The sequence below is a fragment of the Galeopterus variegatus genome, unplaced genomic scaffold (genome assembly GCF_000696425.1).
Source record: "Galeopterus variegatus unplaced genomic scaffold, G_variegatus-3.0.2 Scaffold3273, whole genome shotgun sequence".
NCBI lineage: Eukaryota > Metazoa > Chordata > Mammalia > Dermoptera > Cynocephalidae > Galeopterus > Galeopterus variegatus.
In genome coordinates, this window is record NW_007729384.1 from 208,761 (window position 1) to 218,342 (window position 9,582).

At 57.9% G+C, this 9,582-nt stretch overlaps 1 protein-coding gene across 2 annotated transcripts; it reads left to right on the plus strand.

Moving 5' to 3' along the window:
- Positions 1-8: 8 nt before the first annotated feature.
- On the plus strand, positions 9-9,108 carry CDC34 (cell division cycle 34). 2 transcript variants are annotated; one of them, XM_008584481.1, is made up of 6 exons: positions 24-200; positions 3,366-3,452; positions 3,560-3,657; positions 4,170-4,304; positions 8,349-8,653; positions 8,744-9,108. In XM_008584481.1, the coding sequence occupies exons 1-5, from the start codon at positions 24-26 to the stop codon at positions 8,560-8,562; spliced, it is 711 nt and encodes a 236-aa protein (XP_008582703.1). In that variant the 3' UTR covers positions 8,563-8,653; positions 8,744-9,108. The 2 variants fall into 2 exon arrangements, with proteins under 2 accessions (XP_008582704.1, XP_008582703.1); XM_008584482.1 differs by having other exon boundaries at positions 9-200; positions 8,349-9,108.
- The last annotated feature ends 474 nt before the right edge of the window (positions 9,109-9,582 follow it).

The following is a 9,582-nucleotide window of genomic DNA, read 5'->3' on the forward strand; positions in this document are numbered from 1 at the left end:
CCCCGGGCCCGTCCGCCGCCGCCATGGCCCGGCCGCTGGTGCCCAGCTCGCAGAAGGCGCTGCTGCTCGAGCTCAAGGGGCTGCAGGAGGAGCCGGTGGAGGGCTTCCGCGTGACGCTGGTGGACGAGGGCGACCTGTACAACTGGGAGGTGGCCATCTTCGGGCCCCCCAACACCTACTACGAGGGCGGCTACTTCAAGGTGAGCCGCGACCCCGCCCGGCGCGGCCCCTGCGCTGGGGCGCGTGACTCAGTTTCCCCTTTGTGGTCTGCGCCCGGCCCGCCTCGGCCTGGCCCCGGGAGCCCCTGAGAACCCCCGGTTTCCCTTAAGGTAGCGGCAGCCCCCCTCGGTTCCCCGGTGGGTCCCCAGCCCTCCAGAGAGGAGGCTCTCCTCTCCAGAGAGGAGAGCAGAACCCTCCCTGTCCTGCTTGGGTGAGGGGCTCTTGCTTACCTCACCCTCGGGAAGGCCCAGCACCCCTGGCCCTGCGGGAGGATTGAAGGGGGAGCCAGAGGCCTCCCCAGATCCAGCGAGCTGCCACTGTTGGGGAGCACGGGGCCCGTGGAGGGGGAGGGAGGCCGGCCTGGGGGGCACTCGCTCGGGCTCAACAAAGGCTCGGATGGCGCTTTGGCAGCGGGGCCTGCCTGGAAAGCGGCCGCCTCTGCCGATAGCCGGCTGGGCGTTCCGGTCCTCTTCCCCGGCTTTAGGGTAACCTGGCCTCTCGGGGAGGCCGAGGCGGGGGCCGTCCCTCCCGTCCTGCTCCCTGGGGCCACACCCCGAGCCCCTGGCTCCCACTAAAGTCACAGGCCCCAACCTCAGAAGCCCGGGGCTCCTCTCACCCCGGCCGGCCTTTCTCAGGTTCCACCGAGGAGGTGGGTTCTTGGGACCCAAATCTCACATTCTGGGCCATCCGTCCGCCCTCTGGTGGCTTGATTCTGAGCGGTTCCTGGGTGCTTTTGTTGTTGTTGGAGCAGGGAGGCGGTGCTGTGACAGAGGACTCGGGCCAAAACCAGGGCAGTTTCCTCTACCTCACGATGTGAGCCCAGCCAGGCCCTAGGCTTGGACCTTGTTCTCGGGGCCACAGGGGCAAGGCAAGGGGCCTCTCTGTGTGTGAGGTGGGGAAGGAGCCCTCAGGCAGGAATGCCCCCCGCACCCCCATCACTGTCTGCTTTTGCCTTGGCTGGGGGACTGGGTGAGGAGCAGAAACCACAGCCAGAGCAGGCTACAGGTTGGGGCCATGGCAGGTTGGTGCTGCCAGGACAGATGCTTGTTTGCACTCTGGGCTGACGTTCTCAACCGGCCTACTCGGCGGCCATGGTTTGCTGGGTGTGATTTCTGAGTTGAGGTCCTGGGTTACAGCATAATAGGGTGTGATGGGGGACAATTGTGGGTGTCCCTGGGTTCTGCATTTGGAATCCTGCCTTCCATACAGAGAATGGATTTGATCTGAGAAGCCTTTGAGGTTGCCGGATGGTTTAAGCAGCCTCCTTCCCCCAGTCTCTTTTGTCTGCTTGGGGGCACAGCTGCCTGTGAGGATAAACAAGTCCCACCTTGAGGAAGGACTCTGACTCAGGCTGCTGATCTGGAAGGAAGAGATGCAGGCTTCTAGCTGCTGCCTGCCAAAGCAGTGTGAGGGATTGTGGACAGAGCCTCCTTGGCCAGTATTGGGGGGATAATCCCATTTTCCTAGAGAAGAATGGTCTGGGGAGGGGCCCCTGCCAGACTCAGATCACATCTGCCATAGGGTCTTTGCTCAGAAGCCAGCGTGGGACCCAGGGTGGTCCTGCCACCCATCAGGCCCTTCCCGTCAGGTGTGGTTGGATGGGGAGTGGGTGGGACCCTCTTGTGTTAGGGGATGTGAATGCATAGGAGTTGCAAAGTGCCGGGGCCACCATTACTTCCCAGCCACTTCCTGCAGCTCCTTCCTCTGGCCTCACCCACTTCTCTTATATGAGCCACAGTCCTCCCAGGCACTGCCAGAGACTCTCCACAGCTCACTGGCTGTGTGCCCTTGGCAGACTGTTTTCCTTCTCTGAGACTCAGGTATGCTCAGTAGTAAAAGGCATCTCTGGGGGTGCTTAAAGGAGGTGGGACTTAGTGCAGGTGAGGCTGGTTCTCCCTGCTCAGCTGAGGAGGCCTCAGCTGTTCTTGGGGGTCGTCGCTTAGGAACCTAGCACTCGGCTTGGGGTATCTTGAAGTCTTGGGGAACTGCTGCACAGGTTCTGAGACCCCAGCTCCAGGCATGCTCTGAGGTCACAGGCAAGCTACTTGCCTCTTGGTGCTCAGCATATTCACCCTCGAACGGAGGAGGGACTTCCCCCAAATGCCCTCTGGGTGCCCTCCCTGCCCCAAAGGGGACACTCCCAAAGATTAGTCCTGGGGGGCTGCAGCTGAGGTGGTCCCAGCCTCAGCCCCTGTGGAAGCACCACTGGGACCCCTGGCACAGATGCCCTTTGGTGCTTCATGCCAGGGCTTAATAAGCAGACAAGGAAGCCTCCGTGTCTACCTGCTGAGAGCCGACTTACCACCAAGGCCACAGGCCAAGCAGCTCTGTCTCCCGAGCAAGTGGCTCAGATCTGCCCCTTGTGGCCACCCTTGGCTGGCAGGCCTGGGCCCTCTGCCGCTGCCCGCTGTCAGGGGAGGCTCTCATGTAGAACAGGTCTTGCTGTGCTCCTGTGTCTGGGTCTGCCTGACCCCACAAGACCAGACACGTGAGGGCAGAGGGCCCTGCACTGACTCATCTCCTTCTGTAGCCTGCCCCATGGCAGGAGCCTTGGTGCTATGGAGTGAATACGTGTCTGTTCTACCCTCCTCACAACCTGGACGCTGAGGCCCCAGAGGTGTGGCAGTGGCTCGGGCCACGTGGCTGCAGGGGCGAGGCTGGGTCTGATGGGATGCGAGGGGAGCATGGGGCTCCCACCAGTCCATTCAGCCGTCTGCCGGTGGGTGCCTGGGTCCCACATGCCTGACCTGGGCTGCCAAGGCCTCAGAGTTGCTCCTGTGCTGGTGCCCACGTTGCCGAGCAGCTGCACTGGCCCGGACCCCAGCCACCTGAACTGTGTAGGGGCTGAGGTCAGCTCAGATAATCCAGGCAGCCCGTTGTGAGCTCAGCCGAGGGTGGGACACCAGGATGGGGCATCCCTCACACGCACAAGCACCTTGTCCTCCTTTTTACACACACACACACACACACACCCTACCCCTCACACGCACAAGCACCCTGTCCTCCTTTTTACACACACACACACAAAAACACACACACACACACACACTACCCTCGTCCTTCACACACATCCCCAACCCCAGCACTCAGAGAGTGATGGCCTTAGTCACGCAGCTGAGCCTCCTGCTCTCTGTCCACCCGTGCAGGCGCGCCTCAAGTTCCCCATCGACTACCCCTACTCTCCACCAGCCTTTCGGTTCCTGACCAAGATGTGGCATCCAAATATCTATGAGGTGAGCCAGCTCCCATGGCCTCTTGTCCTGTAGTCTGGGGCAGCCAGACATGGGTGTGAGCAGCCTCCAGAGCCCTGCTGACCCATCCTCTCCTTCTCCTCACACAGACGGGGGATGTGTGCATCTCCATTCTCCACCCCCCGGTCGATGACCCCCAAAGTGGGGAGCTGCCCTCGGAGCGGTGGAACCCCACCCAGAACGTCAGGTGAGGCTGGTCTCCTGTCCCAATATCAGCCAAGCCCCTCAGCACCAACACCTGTTTGGGACTGGTCAGCCAGCAGTTCCTGACCTCCCTACACCGGGGCTGAGTGACACCCACACTTTCTTGGAGCTTGCAGTGCTGCGGTGCCTGCCCAGACCAGCCTTCTGTCAGGGCATCCAGGATTCCTGGGGTGGGCTTCTCATGCTGCGTGGGCTGACCTATGGCAGGTCTCCAAGTGCAGGCACGTTGTCTTGTTGCATGCATGTCCTTAAATCTAGCCCAGGCAGAGGCAATGAGAAGTGAAGACAAACGTCACCTGCAGGGGTGCTGGCCACAGGGTGTGTCCAAGAGTCCCCCGGTGACTCTTGGGGCCTGAGGGAAGCTGGGGTTTTGGGGGCACCTCCTATAAATGGCAGCCCCACAGGCAACTACATGGCTCCCTCCTGGCCTCCAGTGGGTGGTATAGCCATGCACGGCCCACGTGGCCTCCCACGCTGACTTGGCGCCTCCCCCAGGACCATCCTCCTGAGCGTGATCTCCCTCCTCAACGAGCCCAACACCTTCTCGCCAGCCAACGTGGACGCCTCCGTGATGTACAGGAAGTGGAAAGAGAGTAAAGGGAAGGACCGGGAGTACACGGACATCATCCGGTGAGGGCGGGGCTGGGGGCTCCTGGGAGGAGAGGTTCCGGCAGCTCAGCACCTGATCCCCGTGGTGGCCCTGCCCCTGTGTGCCGAGGAGGACAGAGGGGCCCTTCCTGGACCCTGGCTTGTCTACGAGGCCACAGCTTACCCACAGGACCACAGTTACAAATGGAGAAACCGGGCCTGAGGTGGGAAGGGTCCATCCAGGTCAAAGCCCAACTTCTGGCCTCTTCTTTTGGAAAATTGGGTTGTTGGTTTTTTTCTTTTTTGTGTTATGAAATATTCCTGTGATATGAGATTGTACACATGCAAGTATGTGTGTGATGTGTGTATGCAGTGTGTATTGTATAGCATATGCGTGTGTGTATGCACACACACAATAGTGCAGAATATGAATGAGCACACGAGTGTCCACCAGGCTTGTTAATGAGGCTCTACCGTACTTCTTTTGCTTGGTAACTAAGACACCAGAGGTTGGCCTGGTCCTCTGTCTGTGCCTCTCCTTGGCCCCCTCCTAGAGCAGCAGGATCATTGTTTATATTTTGGTCTGAGTACTTGTATCCAGCACACGGGAGGTGTGGTAGTGCCTGTCCGCTTTAAACACTACCTAAGTGCATGTCTGATGCATGTGTGTCATTCTGCTACTGGAGTCTGTCGCTCAACTTTGTTTTCACACATTACTGAGGTCATGTGTTGTGCATTGTTTTAATAATTTGCTGCCTAAACGTGACTTAGGTTTGTAATTTTGAAACTTGTAATCATTTCCCAAAGGAAGAAAAATGGTGTGGCGTTAGCTTATCTAGAAAATAGCCACCTTTTTTTAAAAAAATGGTTTTTTCTTGATTATAAAAGTAATATGTTATTCGTGGATTTGCCAGAATTAACCTTCCCTTTTCACTTTAGTTGTTTTCAGTTTTCTCCTTCTGTGAGTAGACGGCTGGACATCCTCATAAAGGAAACTTTTAGCAAAATAGGTTCTCAGTAGTGCAGCTACCAGGGCAGAGGCCAGGACTTCGTTAAGGCCCCTCGACTTGTGAGTCATGCATGTGTGCCTGGGACGGCTGAGCCACCTTGTCTTCCTTCCTTGGGCAGTGTTGCTTTCTGTGAACTGCCCTGGTCCATGGTCCCTCTCCAGCAAGAGATCTCTTGACTCGTTTTATGACAGACATAACCCTTCGCTAGGTTTCCTCCAAATACTTTCAGTTTGTCATTTCCTTTTAATCAAAAAAATAAGTAAAAAGTTAGACATGCCCATGCCTTACTGCCCAGTGGACACAAGGGATGCTGCTCAGTAGCATGAAGCCAGAACCACCAGTCCCGCAGCTATGTGGCTGGGTCCAGAGGTAGAAACAAATGCTTGGCCAGTAGTCCCATTAGCAGGTGATTCCAGAAGGTATAGGCTGAGCCTCTGTGGCCAGTGGTCGGGAGATGGGATTAAAGGGGCAGGAAGCTTTGGGGGCAACAGGCGAGTTGGTTTTCCGGGCTGTGGTTCCACGCAGGTGCAGGGTCAGACCTCTGCACCAGTACACTTCAGGTGTGTGCAGCTTATGTGGCTGAAGCTGCAAGAACAACACTTGCAGTATGAAGGCAACATGGCCACGGTTGAAAACTACTCAAGTCCAAATGGAAATGGAAAGAGAACCTCGTGAACCCCGCACCTAGCGGTTAACATTTTGGTGTGTCTTCCTCTATGTTTTCAGTTCATACACACGTGTCCTATGAGGAGATGGGAGGGTGCTGTGCATGTGGCCCTGAGGGAGGGCACTGGGGTGCTGTTTCCAGGTGATGAGATCGTCTTTGTGGGCTCAGGTCTGAGGAGGCTGGTGGGCAGTTGTCAATCTTGTCCACACTCTGGGGTCTTGCCATTTGTGTGCATCCTGCGAGCTCATCTGAGTGTCTGGGGCCTCTGTGGCCATTGCTTCCACTTAACCCTGACCTACCGAGGTTCACATACGTGGCCATGTGTACTGGCCTCCTCTCTGAAGGCCAGACGCACTCCCTGTCACTGCAGCTCCTCAGCTGTCAGGCCCCAGCGCTGCAGTGTGTTAACTGCTCCTCGTCTGGGGTATTTATGACATGAGTGCGTGAACGTGTACATGTGCACACGTGTGCATGCACGGGCAGAGGCGGAGGTCTGGTTTAGGGGACTGACAGCCCTACGACTCTGCTCCTCTGTCACCCAGGACCCCTTTCTGCCTATTTCAACTTCCTCCTCTCTGAGTAAAACTGCACAGCTTCCTCATGTGTGTCTGACCCGTTTTGGTTGGTTGCTCTGTGGTGCTTCACGTAATCAGGATTTTTAAAGTGACTCGTGGGCCGAGCCTGTGGCGCACTCGGGAGAGTGTGGTGCTGGGAGCGCAGCAGTGCTCCCACCATGGGTTCGGATCCTATATAGGGATGACCGGCGCACTCACAGCGCTCACTGGCTGAGCGCGGTGTGGCCAGTCTCAAAAAGGACACAATAAATAAATAAATAAATAAAAGTAAAGTGACTCGTAACTGTCGCACACATAACCTATGTATATTTGTCCCCATGGCCCTACGGGGACCTGAGAGCACAGGGTGGCCCCTCCGCTTCTCTGCTGGCCTGTCAGCCTGATTGCTGGCACCTGGTGAGCCTGTTAACTGGAGGGTCATCCCAGGGCAGCCGCCCTGCTGACTGGCAGTCACAGTGGACAGAGTGGGAGGTCCTGAGCATCGGGGCGGGCGTGGTCCAGTGCCGCCATCCTGGGAGGTGCTCCACAAGCACTTGCCAACCCTCTGGAGGTCGCAGAGGAGCAGTTGCCTTGGCAGTCATTCCACGTGTGCAGATGCCCATGGGGGCGCTGGGTCTGTCCCAGCTTCCTGGTGAGTCCTGGCCCACACGGCCGGCTCCTTGGCCTGATCTTCCCTGCCACCTCCTGTGTGGTGCCTCCTCGAGATCCCAGCGCAGAAATAAAATCCAGATTATTTTTATCCTTTAAGCCTCCCTGTGGGCTGCTCACATGTGCCCACACGAAAGACTGTGGTCACTGCTGTCTGCCCAGCTTCCAGTCCCTACCTGCGTGTTTTGGCCTCGAAGCAGCCTGTGTCCCCACTTAGTTCTAGGATTGACAGGTGCTCCTGGGGTTGACAGATGCTCCTGGGCTGGGTGGGGTCTCAATGTTGTGAACCCGTGGGTTCCCCATTCCAGGGCCGGTTTACGCTGGGGGAGACGATTTAGGAAAGCCCAGAAGAGCCAGCTGTGTGGGCTCTGTGTGTGCCCTGGTGTGCACTCTGACCTGCTGACCTCACCCCAGCTTGCGTTTCCTGATGGCTGCAGCACTGTCTGTTCTCTGGTGTCCTCTCGGCTGTGCCAGGTGCACAGAGCTGTGCTGAGTGCTGCTTCCTCTCCTGTGTCTGTTTCTTCCTACACAGGGGGCTGCCAGGCTGGAGGCTGGAGCCAGTATCTGTCCACTCCTCAGCCCCTCCCTGTGAGGGCTCCTGGTCACAGCACCAGGGTCAGGGTGGCGCCCTGTGTCTCCTTTCTAATGCAATCGCAATGTTCCTCCGTCGTTCCCATTCCTGTTTCTGTCGAGCAGGCTTGAGTTGTGCCCAGCTTGGCAGCAGCGTTCTGACCTAGCATGGTGCGAGTCCTGTGTGGGGCCCTTGCCTGGCTGCACCAACAATGGAAGCCATTTCACCCGTTTCTGTGCATTCTATAAGTGGAGTTGGGGAGAGGCCCCTATCGGGGCCTCAAGTACGCATCGCCCTCTGGAAAGTTTGTACCGATTCAGTTCCCTCCTCCTAGGGTGGGGACAGCACTCAGCTCTGGCTGCGATCCCTTTCCTGCCTGTAGTTTTGTATATGGGAGGTTTTGCTGTTCCTTGATTGCTCCAGTGGCATGTGTTCCTTGTCGGGCAGGAGGTCGGGGTCTGTTTTAGCTGCCACCCACCTGGAGCCTCCCATCTTTCCTCCAGATCCTCTTCCATCCTGTGTGCTGTTTGGAGAGAAGCCCCAGTGCGAGGATGGGGTGGCGTTGGGGGGGGGCACGGGGTCTGAGCGAGCCCTCATCCAACCCTGTTCCCCCAGGAAGCAGGTCCTGGGGACCAAGGTGGACGCAGAGCGGGATGGCGTGAAGGTGCCCACCACGCTGGCCGAGTACTGCGTGAAGACCAAGGCGCCGGCGCCCGATGAGAGCTCAGACCTGCTTTACGATGACTACTATGAGGACGGTGAAGGGGAGGAGGAGGCCGACAGCTGCTTCGGGGACGACGGGGATGACTCGGGTACCGACGAGTCCTGACACCTGCCCCCCACCGAAATAAACTTACAAATTTTACCTCACTAGGACCGGACCGCGCGGGGTCTCTTAGGCGACAGACTACCTCACGGAGGTTTGCATTGGTTCCCTTGCTCTGTTGGTTGTTTCGTTTTAGGTCTTTTTTTCCTTCCCTATATTTGTTTTGGGTTTTCCTTTGTTTCAGGGAAGAGTGGCCACCCCCCTCCCCCCCATCTGCCCCCATTGCTTGTGGGACTTGGGGCCACCTCCCCTCATACTAGGGGCAGCAGAGTCCCAACTTCTGCTCAGGTGACCTGTTCCTGGGGACTGGCCGTGGCCTGCCCAGAGGAGCCTCATGAAGCCGCAGGCTGGGACACGTGGACCCCGGGGCCCAGCTGCCTGCTGCCATGGGCCTGGGGGACCTGGGAACCATGTCCATCAGCAACTCCAGGGCCTGGAGCCAGAGACTAGGCCTGTGTCCCTGCACTGATGGATGGATTGACTTGGGCCACCTCTTTTCTCTGCTTTAGTATGTTTGAAATCTAAATAAAACTACTTTATGAGAAGCCAGAGAAACTTTCCTCAGGAGGGAGAGGCAATGGGAGGTCCCTTTGTCACCAAACTGCTGGTCCTGCTCGACACCGCCACAATGGGGTAGGGGTGGGTCAGGGTGGCCTGTCCCAGGGAGACATAATGTGATCAGGGTGGGCCTGTCCCAGAGAGACATAGTGTGGTCAGGGTGGCCTGTCCCAGGGAGACATAATGTGGCCAGAGTGGCTGGTCCCAGGGAGTCTGAGGGTGTGATCAAGGTAGCCTGTCCTTGGGAGGCCTGGGTGTGGTCACTGTGGCCTATCCCAGGGAGGATGGAGGTGTGGTCATTGTGGCCTGTCCTGGCGAGGCCAGAAGTGTGGTCAGGGTGGCCTGTTCCAAGGAGGCCTAGGGGGCAGCTCTCTGTGTGGCCTGAGTTAGATGGGCCTGGGCAGCCACCCTCCTTCAGCTTTGGGGGGACATGTGTGGCCAGAAAGCTCCCCAGCGGATTCCTAG

What these genes read in the sequence shown, in the direction of transcription:
- CDC34 (XM_008584482.1), top strand. Translation starts at nt 24, where the DNA reads ATGGCCCGGCCGCTGGTGCCCAGCTCGCAGAAGGCGCTGCTGCTCGAG. An exon ending in GGCATCCAAATATCTATGAG is followed by an intron (nt 3,453 to 3,559) that starts GTGAGCCAGCTC and finishes CTCCTCACACAG; the next exon opens with ACGGGGGATGTGTGCATCTC. An exon ending in AACCCCACCCAGAACGTCAG is followed by an intron (nt 3,658 to 4,169) that starts GTGAGGCTGGTC and finishes CGCCTCCCCCAG; the next exon opens with GACCATCCTCCTGAGCGTGA.